General features: G+C 43.4%; 1 protein-coding gene across 2 annotated transcripts in view; it reads right to left on the bottom strand.

Annotated features, from left to right (window-relative positions):
* The window catches only part of TRIM33 (tripartite motif containing 33), a 119,657-nt gene extending 104,705 nt beyond the window's left edge, over positions 1 to 14,952 (bottom strand). For both annotated transcript variants that reach the window (XM_034990242.1, XM_034990243.1), the window contains exon 1: positions 14,414 to 14,952. In XM_034990242.1, the coding sequence (XP_034846133.1) occupies positions 14,414 to 14,939 (526 nt within the window). In that variant the 5' untranslated portion in view covers positions 14,940 to 14,952. The remainder of the gene's footprint in view (positions 1 to 14,413) is intronic.
* Between the last annotated feature and the right edge of the window lie 4,692 nt (positions 14,953 to 19,644).

Raw genomic sequence — 19,644 nt, 5'->3', positions numbered from 1 at the left:
CAGAAAAAGCACAGTAAACTTTTAAAAAAGAATGAAAGGGGGGGAAAATCAACAGAGGCACAACACTGTATTTAAGAACAAGGATAGGGGCGCCTGGGTGGCTCAGTCGGTTAAGCATCTGCCTTCGGCTCAGGTCACGGTCCCAGGGTCCTGGGATCAAGCCCCACATCGGGCTCCCTGCTCTACAGGGAGTCTGCTTCTCCCTCTGCCTTCCCCCCCTGCTTGTACTCTCTGTCTCTCTCTCAAATGATTAAAATCTTAAAAAAAATATATAAAATTTTTTTAAAAAGAACAAGGATAAAGATATTAAAAGGTTCCAGAAGGGCACCATTGTTGGAGCATGTAACTCTTGATCTAGGGGTCATGAGTTCAAGCCCCATATTGGGTATAGAGATTACTTAAAATTTAAAAAAAAAATTTTTTTTTTTTTTTTGGTTTAAATCTTAAAAAGTTCCAGGAAGAGGTAAATAAAACAAAACCCAACTGGGGTCATACAAAGAAGCAAAATCAGACCAGTATCAGCAACACTGATTTCTTTAAGACACTGGAAAAGGGGTATCTTCAATGTTCTGAGAAGAAAACATGTTTTAACCTAAAATTCCAGATCTAGTCAAGCTACCATTTAAGTAGAAAAATAAAATAAAAAGAACATCGGGGCACCTGGGTAGCTCAGTTGGTTAAGCATCTGCCTTCGGCTCAGGTCACGATCCCAGGGTCCTGGGACTGAGTCCTGCATCGGGCTCCCCGCTCAGCGGGAAGCCTGCTTCTCCCTCTCCCTCTGCCTGCTGCTCCCCCTGCTTGTGCCCGCCCTTTCTCCCTGTCAAATAAATATATAAAATATTTAAAAAAATAAAAGAGAACATCAAAAATGCAAAGGTCAGGGGGGCACGTGGGTGGCTCAGTCAGTTGGACGTCCAACTCTTGGTTTTGGCTCAGGTCATGATCTCAGGGTCTTGAGATCTAGCCCTGCATTGGGCTACATGCTCAGCAGGGAGTCTGTCTGAGATTCTCTTTCTCCCTCTCCTTCTGCCCCCCCCTTATTCTCTCTCTCTCTCTCTCTGTCTCAAATAGATAATTCTTAAAAAAAAAAAAAAAAATGCAAAGGCTCAGAGCACCTGGATGGCTCAGCTGGTGGAGGGTGTAACTCTTGATCTTGGGGTTGTGGGTTCAAGCCTTACGTTGGGTGTAGTGATCACTTAAAAATAAAATCTCTTAAAAAAAAAAAAAGCAAAGGCTCAAAAATTTTATTCTCAACTACTCTTTTTTTTTTTTAAAGATTTTATTTATTCATTCAAGACACAGAGATACAGAGAGAGAGAGAGCACGAGCAGGGGGAGAGGCAGAGGGAGAAGCAGGCTCCCCGCTGAGCTAGGAGCTGGACATGGGGCTCGATCCCAGGACCCTGGGATCATGACCCAAGCCGAAGGCAGATGCTTAACCATCTGAGCCACCCAGGCACCCCTATTCTCAACTACTCTTTTTTAGGATGAAAAAACAGAATAAACAAAGAATGGGGAAAACACGAGAGGCTAGGGCATGTGTAAAGTAATTAGAACCAAGACACATCTTCATAAAGTAGGTGTGAAGGATTATACCCTTAGTTGGAAAGGTGCATAAGCAAATAATAGTAAAATATTTAAAAAAAATAAATCTTGGAGCACCTTGATGGCTCAGTTGGTTGGGCATCTGCCTTCAGCTCATGTCATGATCCCAGGGTCCTGGGATTGAGCCCCGTGTCGGGCTCCCTGCTCAGTGGGGAGTCTGCTTCTCCCTCTGCCTCTGCTCATGTGTGCTCTCCCTCTCGATCACTCTCACTCAAATAAATAAAATCTTTAAAAAATAAAATAAAATAAATCTGACCAATAACGTAGAAAAAAAATGGTCACTGCCTGGGTTCAAAGGAAGGAAAATTTTCTCCTGAGAATTTCCAAACACAGGTAAGCCTATAAAGTAAAGTACACCCTAAATCACATCTGGCAGTTCTAAGAAATGCCAAACTAAAAATTAACTTGTGATTTTGCACTGGTAGCACCTCACAGAAGCAAAGGCAAAATACTCTTTGGAGGCTGGTTCCCACAAACCAGGTCTGGCAAGTTTCATAAATAAAGCCCTAGTAAACATGCTCACAATCCCAAACTATAAAACACTGGTAGACACCACCTACTATGATCAAGAGTAAGAAGAAGCAAGTAGTAGTAAAATAAGACCTCAAGAACTTCACATAATGGAATTATCAAATATAAATATGAAATCAGAATACTTTTGGTATTCTAAAAATAAAAAGTAAAATGAAAAAACTACAAAGCAAACGCAGTTAAATGTATTTTAAGGAAACCTATTTACAATAAAAGATATATAAAGTATACAGGAATAACTCAGAGAAGATGTGAAAAACCTCTCCAGGAAAAAAAAAAAAACCTATATAATATTCAAAAACACAGAAGATTATAGCTAATGGAAAGGCATTCAATGTTTATGAACAGACAGACACCATATTATGAAGATAGCATTTTCTCCCTAATTAATCTATACAGATGATCCCTGACTTACAATGGTTCAACTTACTATTTTCCAACTTTCCAATGGTGTGAAAATGATATGTATTCAGGAAAAACCATACTTTGAATTCGGGAATTTTGATCTTTCCCCAGGCAGATGATATGCAGTACCTATTCTCATGATGCTGGGAGCAGTAGCGAGCCAGAGCTCCCCATTAGCTACATGATTATGAGGATAAACCAATACATTTAAAATCACTGTATACCCGGGGCATCTGGGTGGCTCATCTGGTTATGCATCTGCTTTTGGCTCAGGTCATGATCCCAGGGTCCTGAGATTTGAGCCCCACATCAGGCTCCCTACTCCGCGGGGAACCTGCTTCTCCCTCTCCCTCTCCCTCTGCCTGCCGCTCCCCCTGCTTGTACTCTCTAATAAATAAATAAAATCTTTAAAAAATATATCATTCTAGGGGTGCCTGGGTGGCTCTGTCATTAAGCATCTGCCTTCGGCTCAGGTCATGATCCCAGAGTCCTGGGATCGAGCCCCGCATCAGGCTACCTGATCGGCGGGAAGCCTGCTTCTCCCTCTCCACTCCCCCTGCTGTGTTTCCTCTCTCGCTGTGTCTCTGTCAAATAAATAAATAAAATCTTTTTAAAAAAAATAATCTATACCCATATAACCATTCTGATTTTTCACTTTCAGCACAGCATTCAATAAATTACATGATCTATTCAACACTTTATTATAAATTAGGTTTTATGTTAGATGATTTTGCCCACCTAAAGACTAATGTTAAGTGTTCTGAGCACATTTAAGGTAGGCTAGGCTAGGCTGCAATATACAGTAAGTTAGGTGTATTAATGTATTTTCAACTTAGGATGTTTTCAATTTACAATGGGTTTATCAGGACGTAATCCCATCACAGATCAAGAAAGATGTGTATATTCAAAGGAATTCCAACTAAAATGTTGACAAATTTTTTAAAAAGATTTTGTTTATTTGTCAGAGAGAGAGAGAGAGCACAAGCAGGGGGAAGGGCAGGCAGAGGGAGAAGCAGGCTCCCCACTGAGCAAGGAGCCTGATGCAGGGCTCTAACCCAGAACCCTGAGATCATGACCTGAGCCAAAATCAGATGCTTAACAAACGGAGCCACCCAGGTGTCCCAAAAATGCTAACAAATTTTTTAAATGAACCTTTACATGATTCTAAAATGAGTAAGAGCAGGGCGCCTGGGTGGCTCAGTCAGTTAAGCATCCCACTCTTGGATTCGGTTCAGGTCATGATCTTGGGGTCACTACATCCAGCCCCATGTCAGGCTCTTAGCTCAGCAGTCTGCTTCAGATTCTTACCCCCTCTCCCTCCTCCTCTACCCCTCCCTGCTCGCTGTGTGTGTGTCTCTCTCTCTCTAAAACTAAGTAATTTTTTTTTAAATGTGTAAGAGCAAAACGTCAACATCAGTGAAGATCATCTTGAAGATGAACAAGGTGTTATGTGGTAGAGAGTGAAATTACCTAACTGAATAACAAAGTTTATTGCTTATCATAAAGCTATAGTAAAAGGGGAAAAATAGAGGGAAAAAAGTCAAGTGTATTAGTTATTTATTGCTGCATAACAAATTACTCTCGAACTTAGTGGCTTAAAACAATACATTATCTCGAGTTTTCTTTGAGTCAGGAATTTGGGAGTGACTTGGCAAGTAGTTCTGGCTCAGTGCCTCTAAAAAGGCTGCTGCAGTAATCTGTGAGCCAAAACTGCAGTCATCTGAAAACTTGACCATGCTAGAGAATCCACCTCCAAAGTGGCTCATTCACATGACTAGCAAGTCGGTGCTGGATGTTGGCAGAAGGCCTCAGTTCCTCTCTACTTGGGCCTCTTTACAGGATTGCTACAGTGGCAACTGTTTTCATCTAGAACAAGGAAAAAGCTGTGTACCTTTAATAATCTAGCTCAGAAGTCACTATTTAATTTTCCTGTATTCTCTTGGTTACCCAGACCAGTTCCAAGTCACTGTAGTAGACACTCTAGAAGAGTGGGAATACCAGGAGAGAGGAACACTGGGGCCCTCTTGGAGGCTGGCTACCACACCAAGCCATAGTAGGCTTAGAATAAATCTTCAACTTACATAACCAACCAAGGATCAGTATGCAGAACTTATCAGAATCCTTGTAAATCAAAAATTTTTTTAAATGTGAGCAAGCTAGGGGCGCCTGGGTGGCTCAGTCGGTTAACTGTCTGCCTTCGGCTCAGGTCATGATCCCGGGGTCCTGGGATCGAGCCCCGCATCGGGCTCCTTGCTCTGCGGGAAGCCTGCTTCTCCCTCTCCCTCTGCTGTTCCCCCTGCTTGTGTTCCCTCTCTCTCTCTCTCTCTGTCAAATAAATAATATCTTTAAAAAAAAATAAAAAATAAAAATAAATGTGAGCAAGCTAAAGAACACCAAAATAGAAGGCATACAAATAATTCACAAAAGCAGCAACATAAATTGCATATAATAAGCATTCAAAAAGTATTATTCATTAGTACCACCTAATTCCTGCTATTTACCTATCACTAAGGCACAGGCTTTAAATATTTTTCTAAAAATGATACATTTAATGTTCATTCAATCCATGGCTTTTTTTTTCCCCCTCACTTCCCTTTGGGACCAATGTCCATTCTAGAAGCTGGCTAGGGACAGAGTTTCAGTTTGTGGCAACAAAAGAGACATAGGTTAATGTATCGAACACCATGAGCCCAAACTCTGAATCTGTCCTCAAGAAAGTAAAGTGATAGATCTCAACCAGTCATAAATATGAAAAAATAAAATCAGCAGACTTACAGTGAGCTATTTAAAAAATGTCAACTTCAGTTATTCCGTATAAACATATGAATTTGCCACCTTCCACTATCCTATGATCTGACATTCTTCCCAGCAACTGCATTATCATTTTATGTCTTTTTTTGGTCTCAGGATCCGTCTTACACTATTAAATTACCGAGGACCTCACAGAGCTTTTGTTTAGATGGGTTTTATCCATCAATATGTACAATATTAGAAATAAAAATTCATAATTTTAAAATGTTAATATTGTAAGAGTTGATAATAATTCACTTTCTTTTAATTAAAAATAAATGGTCTAGGGGCGCCTGGGTGGCTCAGTCGGTTAAGTGACTGACTCTTGATTTCAGTTCAGGTCATGATCTCAGGGTCGTGGGATCGAGCCCCAAGGTGGGCTCCACGCTCACCAAGGATACTCTCCCTCAGCCCCTCCCCCTGCTCACATGCTCTCTCCCTCTTTCAAAAATAAAAATCTTAAAAAAAAAATAAAATAAATGGTCTATTAGTTCATTTAAAAATAAAACCACTGCATGTTTAAACAACATTTTTATGAGAAATAACTATATTTTCCAAAACAAAAAGGTTTTAATTAAGGGTGGCATTGCTTTTACATTTTTTAAATCTCTTTAATGTCCAGTTTAATTAATATATTCAGATCCCTGAATGTATGCTTTTGCATTTAATCTGTATGACAGACTGTTTTGAAGAATACGAAGAGAACAGCTATGTATTTTATTTTTTTTTTAAAGATTTTATTTATTTATTTGACAGAGAGAGACACAGCGAGAGAGGGAACACAAGCAGGGGGAGTGATAGAGGGAGAAGCAGGCTTCCTGCTGAGCAGGGAGTCCGAGGCGGGGCTCAATCCCAGGACGTTGGGATCATGACCTGAGCCAAAGGCAGACGCTTAACGACTGAGCCACCCAGGCTCCCCGAACAGCTGTGTATTTTAAAAAAGGGAAGACTATTTTAATGGCCCTTCAAACAACAGTGTGGATATTCTTTTGTTTGTTTGTTTGTTAAGATTTTATTTATTTGACAGAGAGAGAGAAAACAGGAACACAAGCAGGGGGATAGCGAGAGGGGAGAAGCAGGCTTCCCGCGGAGCAGGGAGCCTGATGCGGGACTCAATCCCAGGACCCTGGGATCATGACCTGAGCCAAAGGCAGACGCTTAACGACTGAGCCACCCAGGCGCCCCAACAGTGTGGATATTCTTTGATTATAATACAAAAATATACAGAGTCGGGGCACCTGGCTGGCTCAGTTGGCAAAGCATGTGATTCTTTTTTTTACTATTTTATTTATTTATTTGACAAAGAGAGCACATGCAGGGGGAGCAGCAGGCAGAAGGACAGGGAGCAGCAGGCGCCCCATGGAGCAGGGAGCCCAATATGGGGCTTGATCCCAGGACCCTGACATCATGACCTGAGCCGGAGACAGATGCTTAACCAACTGAGCCACCAAGGTGCCGAGAGCATGTGATTCTTAATCTCAGTGTCACGAGTGTGAGCTCATGCTGGGCATGGAGACTACTTAAAATTTTTTAAATGTGTATATATACGTATATATGTGTACGTGTATGTAACCTGTATCTATACGTATATATAAAGTGAAGAGAGAGATATATATATAATTTATTTCTTTTCTTTTTTGAGAGTGAGAGAGTGTGTGCACGAGCAGAAGGGTGGAGAGGGGCAGAGGGAAAGAGAATCTTTTTTTTTTTTTTTTAAAGATTTTATTTATTTATTTGACAGAGAGAGACACAGCGAGAGAGGGAACACAAGCAGGGGGAGTGGGAGAGGGAGAAGCAGGCCTCCCGCCGAGCAGGGAGCCCAATGCGGGGCTCGATTCCAGGACCCTGGGATCATGACCTGAGCCGAAGACAGATGCTCAACGACTGAGCCACCCAGGCGCCCGGGGAAAGAGAATCTTAAGCAGGCTCCACACACAACTTGGAGCCAGACATGGGGCTCAATCTCATAACTCTGAGATAATGACCTGAACCAAAATCAAGAGTTGGAAGCTTAAGATGCTTAACTGACTGAGCCACCCAGGCGCCCCTAAAGTGTATTTATTTCTTAAATGTCAGTAGAAATGTGGAATTTCAAACCATATTAACTTTACTCCCTTACATTAAAATCTACTGGTCTGTTTTACACTTTGAATCCCTTTGCTATGCATGATTTTGTAACATAATGCATTGCATTGGTCAACTGGTCATTTGGAAAATATCGGTTCACTGTGTTGACATTTCCTTGCACACTATCAAAAAAAATTTGATGGTGCCTGGGTGGCTCAGTCGGTTAAGCATCTGCCTTCGGCTCAGGTCATGATCCTGGGTCATGATCCCAGGGTCCGATCCCAGATGCTCAGCAGGGAGCCTGCTTCTCCCTCTCCCTCTGCCTGCCACTCCCCCTGCTTGTGCTCTCTTTCTCTCTCTCTCTCTCTGTCAAATAAATAACTAAAATCTTTAAAAACAATTTTTGATACTTTGATACACCTACCAATCTCATCAGAAAAGGCTTTAAATACTGAGAAGCTATCAAACTCACAGTTGCACATAAAAGCTTTTTCCAAAATTCTACTTTTCATTGAAAAGCTCAATTTTTACCACTGGCGACATAGGTCAGTTGTTTTCCTTGAATTGACAGGTTCAATTCATTCATTTCTGAAAAAATGGCTATCAAACACACATGTCTGAAAACCATAGTTTGTCAATCATTGTCTCAAGTAAAAGTTATTTTCTACGAAAATAAAGAAGCTAATTCAGCTTGGAATTCAAACAACTGCACAAGTACTTCTTATACTTCAATCTGCACCAGAAGCATTTTATGCACATTTCCCATTTCATCACACAGATTATTAAAAATCAAAATTTAATAAAATAGTGTCCTAACGCTTCATCAAAGACAAAATGAAACTAGCATGTTTTTCGTTGTTGTGTCTGTTTTTACTCTAAGTGTATGGTGGTAAAGATACAATGACATTTACTATGGTTTGGAGGCACTATCTTAATCCCTGCTAAGGTGCCAGCAGTTTTACACATCACTGCTTTTGCATCACTAATATAGACATCAAAACAGTGAATACGGCAAATAACAAGTAAGTATTATTGTGAAAACAGTTCTGGGGCACCCGGGTGGCTCAGTTGTTGGGTGTCTGCCTTTGGCTCAGGTCATGATCCCAGGGTCCTGGGATTGAGCCCCGCATCGGGCTCCCTGCTCAGTGGGAAGCCTGCTTCTCCCTCTCCCACTCCCCCTGCTTGTGTTCCCTCTCTCTCTGTGTCTCTCTCTGTCAAATAAATAAATAAAATCTTTAAAAAAAAAAAAGAAAGAAAGGAAACAGTTTTAACTTTGCCAATGTCTGAAGGCATATCAGAGTAATCCCCCCAAGGTTCTAAGGACCAACTTTGAGAATCACTACTTTAAGGTATTCCCACTTAGTGTCTGCTAAGAATATAGGTAAAGAAATAAAAAGCAGGTGCGCCTGGGTGGCTCCATCGTTAAGCATCTGCCTTCGGCTCAGGTCATGATCCCAGGGTTCTGGGATCGAGCCCCGCATCGGGCTCCCTGCTCAGCGGGAAGCCTGCTTCTCCCTCTCCCACTCCCCCTGCCTGTGTTCCCTCTCTCGCTGTGTCTCTCTCTGTCAAAATAAAATCTTTAAAAAAAAGAAAAAGCAGTTAGATTCTTCTAAAATTTTTGATGTACAGACAGTAGACCTTGTAAAGACTTAGGTCTTACAACATTAGTTTACAAGTTTTCACGTTATAAATTTTTAAGTAGCTGGAGAGACTGGAATGCAAATGACTTTGTCAGGTGTGCTATACATCACTAGATGTCAGAAAAGCCTAGAAAAACACCAACAATTTATCCTACTTCCTCTTCTTTCTGCTTACTGAATAGAGGCATTCATAAAGACAACGGGGGACAACTGGAAGACAACAGAAATAATAGTTTTGGGGGTCTTACCACGTATTAGGCACTATATGAAGCACTTTACAATGTATTAACTCATTGAATCCTCACAAGAACATTATGAAGTAGGTGTCATTATTATTCTCAATTTACAGATGTTAAGTAACTTATTCATAGACATTCAAGTAGTAAAGGGTGGAGCTCAAAAATGAATTCAGGTACTCTGAGTCTTGAATTGTGTGCACTTAACCAACCACAGAGCACTTAACCAACCACAAAAGTATTTCAGTTTTCTTTGACACATCTTTAATGACTGCTTGCTGATGACTATATTATCATTCAAAAACTCAAGCTTGTTTATGTAAATAGGTCATTAGAGAAAGAAGGGCCTAAAAAAATCCCAAATAGATAAGCCACAGAACTAGCAAACTGCCATATAGTATATATATACTCTTAAAGCAAGAATTTCCAAGGGCTCAAACAGAAGGCTCCCCAGAGTGGCTCACCATGCTCAGTGATAAAACACAGAACTATCGTGAGAAGGTGCTCTTCACACTACAGACAGAGGTATCCCCTCCCGCTTACCCCATTTAAGGTTGCCATTCAGACTTTTCACAATAAGCTGAAGATTCAGAAATAGAATAATTTTTCCATGTTGATTCTTCCATCACTTCCCACAAATAAGAATATTAAAATTATGTAGATATAAAAAGTTGGCATAAAAGACAATACAATCATAGAATTTTACAGGATAGGAACTCAAAACTGTTCATATTGCAGAAGACCTGAAGAGGCTGCTGAGTGCTTTACCCAGGGTTACACAGACAATTAAGAGCAGAACACAATGCAAGTTACTCTCAATCCAGTTCATGCATATCACCATGCTGTCTTGATGTGCCCTACTATATAAAAGTCTCATCCCCTTCAAGAGTCATTTGAGGGGCGCCTGGGTGGCTCAGTCGGTTGAGCGGCTGCCTTCGGCTCAGGTCATGATCCTGGAGTCCTGGGATCAAGCCCCACATCTGGCTCCCTGCTCAGCAGAAAGCCTGCTTCTCCCTCTGCCTACCACTCTGCCTACCACTCTGCCTACTTGTGCTCTCTCTCTCTCTGTCAAATAAACAAATAAAATCTTTAAAAAAAAAAAAAAAGTCATTTGAGAATTTGTTCAGATGCATCAATACAAATCTGTATTTTTATTGATACATTACAGATCCATACACACCCTCTACTGACAGCTATTTGAACTCAACCTGAAATAGAATTTTTTAAAAATCACAAAGCACTTTTAAAAGCTTACCGTTGAGATTCAACAAATACTAATTTATCTCTTTTGATTTTCCAAATACTTCAAAAGTAAATAGATCAGCCTTTCTTGTCAAAATATCTAAATCCGTGTTTCTCAAAGTACAGTAGGTCCCAGAATCAGAATCACATGAGGTACTTGTTAAAAATGAGATTCCTCGGGGTGCCTGGGTGGCTCAGTCTGTTAAGCATCTGACTCTTGATTTCAGCGCAGGTCATGATCTCAGGGTCATGAGATGGAGCCCTACACTGGGCATCCAACTCCGCATGGAGTCTACTTGAGATTATCTCTCTCCCTCTGCCCCTCCCCCTGCTCTCATGGGCACGCTCTAAAATAAATGAATAAATAAAATTTTTAAAAAAACGAGATTCCTAGTATCACCCCCAAATCAACTGAGGTTCTGAAACTCCCAAAATGGCATTTTAAAAAGTTCTCCAGATGATTCTTATTCATTCAAAAGATATTTATTGAATATTCACTCTACAATATTCTAGTAGGAAACAGATAAAGGAGTAAAGAAAAACAAAACATTTTAGATTTTAGCTGTGCAATGAAGAAAAAAAGATAATGAGAGTGACCTGGAGGACTACTTTAAAAAGAACAGTGAGGCACAGGGTTTTTAGGGTGATGAAAATACTCTGTATGGTATTATAATGATGGATACATGTCATTATACATTTGTCCAAACCCACAGAATGTACAAACACTAAGAATGAGCACTAATGTCAACTATGGACTTTGGCTGATTATGATAGGTCAATGTAGGTCCATCAACTGTGACAAATGGACTACTCTGGTGGGAGATATTCATAATGGGGGAGGCTGTGCATGTGTGGGGGCTGGGGATAAACGGGAAATCCCTATTTCTTCCTCTTAATTTTGCTATAAGCCTAAAACTACTCTAAAAGTAAAGCCTTAAATTTTTTTTTTTTTAAAGGGGAGACAAAGAAGGCCTTTCTGAGGAGGCAACATCTGAAGTGAGGAACCCTTCCCTAAAGAAAAGTACTTAAACTTAGCGTGCATCAAAATCACCTGGAGGACTTGTTAAAACAGATGGCTGGTCAGAAGGTCTGGAGTGGGGCCCAAGAATTTGCATTCCTAACAAGATCACAGATGATGTTGGTGCTGCTGGTCCAGAAACTACACTTGGAGAAACACTGATCTAGAAGGAACAGCTAAAAAGTGTGAATAACTTTGGTGTGTTAGAGGAACAGAAAAAAGGCCAGTTAGAAGGAAGGGTAATGCATTTGTCATTGTTTCAAAACCACCTAACATGTTGACTTAAGTTACCAGTTATGGCTCCCTAGACCAGAGAAGGAACCAGTGTTCCATAATACTCACATTTGCAAAGCATTTCACAGTTTATAAAAGTATTTTCACATTTATTATTTCATTTGACTTACTGAGATATAAGTAAAGGACTATTAGATACATTTTAGAAATAAACTGAGGCGCAGAAACATTACAAACCTCCTTTACAGAAAACAGTTAAGTGGCAGAACTGTCCCTTGACCCCAACCCAGTGTTCTTCTAGAATAGCATGCTTGCTTTTTTAAAGAGCAAAGCAAAGGACACATACAGGAGCTAATACTAACAAATTATTTTCTAGACTCCCTGTCTAAAAATATGGTGACTTCCAGACTTAATTTGTTTCAGTGACTGGCTGGAAAGCAACATTATCTTAAAATGACAATATTTAATCCCATCTACTTACTGCTCCTAGTGCAAAAACAAAGGATGGAAAATGAAGAGGGAATTCACAGACTATTACTCTCTCTCTCCTGCATAAATATCAGAGAGCCAATTTCATAACTTCAAGTCCCTCAGCCACATCAGTCAAACACAATTTTCATCTTGTGTTCTCTCTCTCACCTAATCCAGGTTCCCACAAGAACACTGAATCCCACACGTCTTGCTATACTCATGAGGCCATGAGCAGTTACACCCATTATCCACCCTCTATACACCCGTTATCACTTCGTATCTTCAACATCAATCAAATCCTTATTCTTAACATAACACTCTTACCTCTATGTCTCCATACTTCAAACCCAAAACATCCATAACTGAAATTATATTCTCCTTCCACCACACACACACCTGCTTCTGTTCCTGAATTCTTTTATTTGCATTAATACCACTGCCACCCACCAAACAAGAAACCTGGAACTCAGCCTAGACACATCTGTCTCCCCCACACCAATCTTGACACCCCCCATCCACATTCCCATGGCTACTTAGAATTAGTTACTACTACGAATTAAGTAGCTGCCATTTCATTAATAACTACCATGCACTAGTCACTTTACACACTTCATTCTATCAATAACCCCATGAGGTAGGCAATTCTGTCCTTATTTCACAACTGAAAAAACTAAGGCTAAGAAAAATTAATCTGTCCAAATCACAAGTGGGACGTAACAAAGTAGACATCCAAACTCAAATGTGTCTCACAAAGTCCGTAACTTTCCCAAATGCCAAAATGCTTCCTTCTTTAATACCTCTTATCATTTAATTCCAAATGCTCATTTCTCTATATTACTGTCAAGATTCCCTTCCTCCAGCCCTGCCTCCCCTTACCCTTCAATATGCCCCCAAGTGATCTTTTTGGATCACAAATGTGATCCTTTTATCCTCTTGATAAAAAAGCCCTTCAGGGACTCCTTTTAGTCTACACTGTACAAGATACACTTTACAGGCTTAATCCCAAACCCTTTAGTACAGGTCAGCCATCTCTTACCCGCAGTTCCAAATTTCAAGAGCTTTGAAATTTTAAAGTTTTTCATAAATTTACAACAAAACCCACCCTGAATTGTGGTAAATTATTTATGTTTAGCCCATTAGTGGGATATTTGTACGTTTCATGGCAGAAACATTAATGTATTTGATAATGACTAGTTAACCTTCAGCTCCAGGTATGTGTAAAGTAGCCTGCGCCCTGAAAACTCCCCAATCCAGTGAGCAACTCACCCTTCAAGAAACCTTCTCAAGGGTTTCCTTTTCAGTGAAGTTCCCCTGACCTTCTCTTGATTTGTCACAACCACTGTACCAAGTACCCACCGCCACTGCCGCACGTTGGGTATGTTTCACCTATATGACTATGAATGAGCTCTTCACTCAGAGTTTTATTCAATCCTAGCACACTGTCTGGAACACTAGGGGCTCGTTAATGTGCAATGAAACCCAGCTGTCTCTGAATCCCAATTCCCCTCAAAGTTCATTTCTCCTTCACCCCTGAACCTTAGGATATTTCCCTAAACACGCAGGCCCTTCAAAGCTATTTTCGCGTCCGGAGTTCCTCCTTCCCAATCTCATCCTAAAATTACTTTCCACCAGACAGCTTCTCTCAGCCCCAAAGCCCCAAACTCTCCAATACCCTTTATCTTCCTCTATTTAGTCCCTAGTCCTTCTTTCCCCTAGCCTGGAACAGGTCAAGTCCTTCCCTCCAAAGCAATTCGTCCTCACAACCCTTCCCGCTTACCTGCTCCCTCAACACCTCTCCCGCTACAGGCCTTTTCCCCCACAACACTCCTCCAAAGCGGTTTCCCGGACCCTCTCTCCTCTCTCTGTCCGAGGCCACCAGCTCCCGAACCTGCGCTCGGCCGGAGTCCACGCCTTCCCGGCCCGTATCCGCACACCCCAAACCTCCCTTGCAGCCGGTGTCCCCTCCCCCAGCCTCTCGCCGCCGGCACCCCTCCCCTCACCCTCCCCTATCTCCCAGGGTCCACCTTCTCTGGAAACTGTCCCGAGGCCGTGCCTTTCACCCCTCAGAATCGCGCCGGTCCGAGCAGCCCCGGGCCCGAGCACCTCCGTCCCCAGATCCTCCTCGGCCCCGCAAATCTCCTTCAGCCCAGACCTCGGGCAGGGCCTCCCGCTCACCTTGCTGGATGTCGCCGTTGCTGCCCCCCGGGATGGGCACGCTGAGCTGGCGCTCCGGCTCGGGCAGGCAGCGCAGGCAGAAGGAGTGAAGGCAGGGCAGCAGCTTGGGCTCCGCCTCACGCCGGCTCTGCAAGCTCTGCTGACACACGGCGCAGGTGTCCAGGAGCGAGGCTGGCGGTCCAGGAGGCGGCCCCGCCGACGGACCCGGAGCGGGAGCCGAGGCTGGAGCTGGGGCCGGAGTCGATACCGCCCCCCCGGGGACTCCGGGGCCCACTGAGGCCGCAGGGACTGAGGCAGCCGGGGCCGAGCCGGAGGAGGCCGCGGACACCCCCCCGTCGTCGGGCCCGGCCGCGCCGCTCTCCGCGCCCGCCCTGCCGCCTTCCTCCTCCTCCTCCTCTACCAGCACCGCGGCGAGAGGCGGCTCCGCCTCCTGCGCCGCGGGCCCGGCGGCCCCGGCAGTTACCGGCGCGCTACCGCTGCCCCCGCCGCCGCTCTCAGCCTCGCCGCCGCCTTTGTTTTCCGCCATGTTTTCCTCTTTGAACCCGCCGGACCGCCCCGCGCCGCCCGCCGCCCGCGCCGCCGCCGCCGCCGCCGCCGCCCCCAGCCCCAGCCGCAGCCGCAGCGAGAGCGGCAGCCGAGAGCGAGCAGGCAAGCGAACGAACGAGAGCGCGCGCGCACGCGGCGCCCCCGCCCTCGCGTCGCGCGGCTGAAGGAGGGCGGGCGCGGGGCGCGCACGTACGCACGGACGTCCTCCTGCGGGAGGCGGGAACTTGGGGAGCGGGCGGGGGCTCGTCCCCACCCCCGCGCCCCGAACTCCGGCACCGCCGTGCTGCGTCCACGCCGCAGCCGCTCGGCTCGCTGGGAGCGTTTGAAGCCCGGGGCCGTTGACGTTGAGCCGCTTTTGGCCGGCAGTGGTTGTGAGCTCGGACACAGCGGTGGTGCGGGAAGAAAAGCGGGAAAGCATAGGAGGCCGGAACCGGTCCCTTCCGAGCCAGCGTCTCCCGGGCGGCGCCGTCCCCAGCGGCTGGCGCGTCTCGGCGCGAACCTCACTTGCCGCGGGGCTGGACGCCGTAGGCTGCGGGCTCCGAGGTGCGGACCTCCTGGGGCTCGGTGCCTTAACCGGCTGCGTTCCTGTGGGTGGTTGTGCCTCAGGGGAGCCATGAAACGGGGCCTTTTTCTCTCTTTTTTTGGAGGCCTGCCAGAAATAGGCTGAAAAGATCCCGTGAGGAAGAAACTCTTAACAGCTGTTTTTAGCTTCTTAAGGTGATTGATTCTCAGACGTTTGCTACGTATCAGAAAGCCAGCTGAGGAGCTTTTTCAAAGCAGAGATGTCAGAGCCACACCCCAGACCTGCATCAGGAAGTGGGGGGGGGGGGGGCAGATGAGTGTTGAAAAGTCGCTTCAGCGGATTCCGATGTGCGTCAGTTTGAGGAGCCACGGATCTACCCAATATTATGTCCTGAGAGTCCCACCTAGTGTCCTGGCGTGAGTTGGGTTCCAAATGCCCTGATAATACCGGTAATAGAAGCTTTCAGGAAGGTTTGTCTGTATTTGAAAACAAGTACTCGGGATGTTTATGTAGTGCAGCGGCTGTTTTAATATTGGGATCCTGAAGTGCTCTCGTCTTCTGACAGTGTTCCCAAGAACTGTTATTCTTTGAGCTTGTACCAGTCCTTAAAATAAGCCACTTCGAAACATTTTTCATTTATTCGCTCAAAAATACCGACCTCTTACTATAAGAAATTAGGGAGCGTTTTAGAAATTACAGCAGAAAGGAAAGGAGATCTGTGCCTTCAAGGAGTTTGCAATCTAACGGAGATTGACAGTAAATTGATTGATAATAAATATATGCCAGGGAGTGATAAATACTATGAAGACAAAATACGAATAAAAGAGATCAGAGATGACTGAGGAAGGCCTCTGTTGATAGATGAACAATAATTGTGGTTCTTGCAGAAGAGTGTTCCAGGCAGAGGAACAAACAGTAAGTACAAATGATCTGAGGCAGACAGGGATTCTTGGCTTGTTAGAGGAACAGCAAGGAGTCAGTGGGGCTTGAGTGGTTTGAACATGGGAGAGAGTAGTAGAACATGAGGATAAGAAAATTAAGGGGGCCAGGTCATATACAGAAATAGCCCTCGATTTTTTGAACTGTGCCCTTGGGGGACGCCTGGGTGGCTCAGATGGTTAAGCATCTGCCTTCGGCTCGGATATGACCCCAGGGTCCTGGGATCCAGCCCCACATTGGGCTGTGTGCTCAGCAGGGAGCCTGCTTCTCCCTCTCCCTCTGCCTGCAGCTCTGACTACTTGTAATCTCTCTCTGTCTGTCAAATAAATAAATAAAATCTTAAAAAAAAAAATAAAAAATAAACTGTGCCCTTGGAAAGAACTTTGAAAAACTATTTTCTCAAACATTGTAAGTAGTTGACTCTAAAAGTTTTCATCATGCGTGTATGTAGTTGCAAAGAGTGCAATTACTGACATTTTGCAATGTTGACATTTTAAAATTGTTAAATTACTTTAAATCTATCCAATGGAAGAGTAAACAAAGTGGTTTAACAAACATCACCATGTAGTTTAAACACCAACATCCATCAAAAAATGTTATATTTGGGGGGCACCTGTGTGGCTCAGTTGGTTAAGCCTCCAACACTTGATTCCAGCTCAGGTCATGATCTTCTCAGGATTGTGAAACCGAGCCCTGGATTGGGCTCCGCGCTCAGCAGGGAGTCGGTTTGGGATTCTCTCTCTCCCTGGCCCTCTATCCCCCCCACCGCCCCCTTGTGCTCTCTCTCTAAAATAAATAAATCTTTTTTTAAAATGTTGTATTTTGTTAAATAAATACTAAACATGGAAAATAAGTTATTGGGATTGTCATAACGAGATGGCTGGCAGTTGTTTTTTTTTTTTTTCAATTAGTTCATGTAGACCTGGATGTGTGTAACATTACTAGGAGGAGACAGGGTCTGGTATCAATTCCATTTTTCATTTTTATAGGTGTAATAAGCACTGTATTTAAAAAAACTATATAGATGTTTGCACATGTGATTTATTTTTATATATGTGACTAATTCCCTTAAAACTATCCTTAACTTGTACACCTTGGAAAAATTTCCTCTGCTGGAACATCCAAGTTCTCCTAACCTAGTTTTAAGATGCTGAGATGGGAAGGCTTGGATGAGTTTTGAGGAAAGACTCAAAGTAGTGAAGAGTCACTGTGGCTGCTTCATAGAGAAATGACGTGTAGGGGTTCACAGTGGAAGAAAGACCAGTTAGGCTGCTAATAGAACAGTCAAGGAATACTGGTTTGGACCTGCATGGTATCTGTGCAGATGGTGAGAAATATGGAGTATATATAATAAAAAGCAAAGACTTTTCTCCAAATGGGGCTGAATCTCTCATCCAAGTTTTCCTTCCTTGAATTTTTCTTAACTTTTTTTTTTCATTTTATTTTATTTTATTTTATTTTTTATTCTTATGTTAATCCCCATACATTACATCATTAGTTTTAGATGAAGTGTTCCATGATTCATTGTTTGTGCATAACACCCAGTGCTCCATGCAGAACGTGCCCTCCTCAATACCCACCACCAGGCTAACCCATCCTCCCACCACCCTCCCCTCTAGAACCCTCAGTTTGTTTTTCAGAGTCTATCGTCTCTCATGGTTCATCTACCCCTCCGATTTCCCCCGCTTCATTCTTCCCCTCCCGCTACCTTCTTCTTCTTCTTCTTTTTTTCTTAACATATATTGCATTATTTGTTTCAGAGGTACAGATCTGAGATTCAACAGTCTTGCACAATTCACAGCGCTTACCAGAGCACATACCCTCCCCAGTGTCTATCACCCAGTCACCCCATCCCTCCCACCCCACCCCCCACTCCAACAACACTCAGTTTGTTTCCTGCGATTAAGAATTCCTCATATCAGTGAGATCATATGATACATGTCTTTCTCTTTTTGACTTAAACTGTAGAAAGGGCCAAGATGTCCATCGACAGATGAATGGATAAAGAAGATGTGGTATATATATACAATGGAATATTATGCAGCCATCAAAAGGAATGAGATCTTGCCATTTGCAACGATGTGGATGGAACTGGAGGGTATTATGTTGAGTGAAATAAGTCAAAAAGAGAATTTTTCTTAACTTTTTGATGCCTGCTACCACTTGCCTTTATTAAAATCTAGTATAAAAGTGTTTTTGAAAACTATAATTTTATAGAGAGGAAATTGCCCTTCATGAAATTTACAGTGTGCTCTGAAAAGGCAGTACCTGGAATTAAGTTGTCATGGAATATTTGGGGACATTCAAACACATACCCAGGTACATCTTGGGACACCTGGCTGGCTCAGTTGGTAAAGCATGTGACTCTTGATCTTGGGGTCGTGAGTTCAAGCCACACATTGGATGTAGAATTTACTTTATAAATAAATAATAAATAAAAACCAACCAACCAGCAGACAGACACCCAGGTACGTCCTTGATTTGCAATGGTAGCTCAGAAATCTTAGGGGAGAAACCGAGACCATTCAGGAGGCTGAGACATGTATGCACAAACCCATCTGATGGAGAATGCATAGCATAGAACTGAACGTATGCCCTGGAGGCAAAATGCCTGATTCGAAGCCTGATTCCACCACCTACTAGCTGTGTGATTTGGGGTAACTTACCTAACTTGCCTCAGTTTCCTCATTTGTAAAAAGGTATTTGATCCTAGTAGGACCTACCTTAAGGTTGTTTGACAAATAGATATTTGTAAAGTGCTTACAGTACCTGGCACATGATAAACTTGAAAGGAATATAAAAGCAGACCCAAAGGGGGACTGAACTGGAGGGAGAAACAAAGGTTCCTCAGAAAAATCTCAAAAAGAGAAATTACGCTATGGGCTAAACTGAGCAGTGGGTATAAATAGAGGCTGTGCCCAGCCATTCCCCTAGCTAAGACTGCCTTTTACCTCTGACCCTCTTGCACGAGCATGATGAGAAAATAGTTCTGAAATAAAGGAGAGCTATCTGTAGGTGCCTAGCAGCTCTGCTATGGAGAAAAAAAAACCCTGAAATTGTTGGTAACTGGAAGTGGAAGAAACTTCCCAGTTGTCCAGAAAAGAGAAAGAGCACTAGAAGTGAATGACATTACATGAATTGGCGATGGTAAGAGCATAATCCATTGGCTGGGCACAGGAGGTTTGCGACAATAGGGCAGCAGCCCAAGAGCAGCGTGGGGACT

Source organism: Mirounga leonina, unplaced genomic scaffold (assembly GCF_011800145.1).
Source record: "Mirounga leonina isolate KUSES-001 unplaced genomic scaffold, KU_Mleo_1.0 Mir_507, whole genome shotgun sequence".
Classification (NCBI taxonomy): domain Eukaryota; kingdom Metazoa; phylum Chordata; class Mammalia; order Carnivora; family Phocidae; genus Mirounga; species Mirounga leonina.
This window is presented reverse-complemented; position numbering and strand designations above follow the sequence as displayed.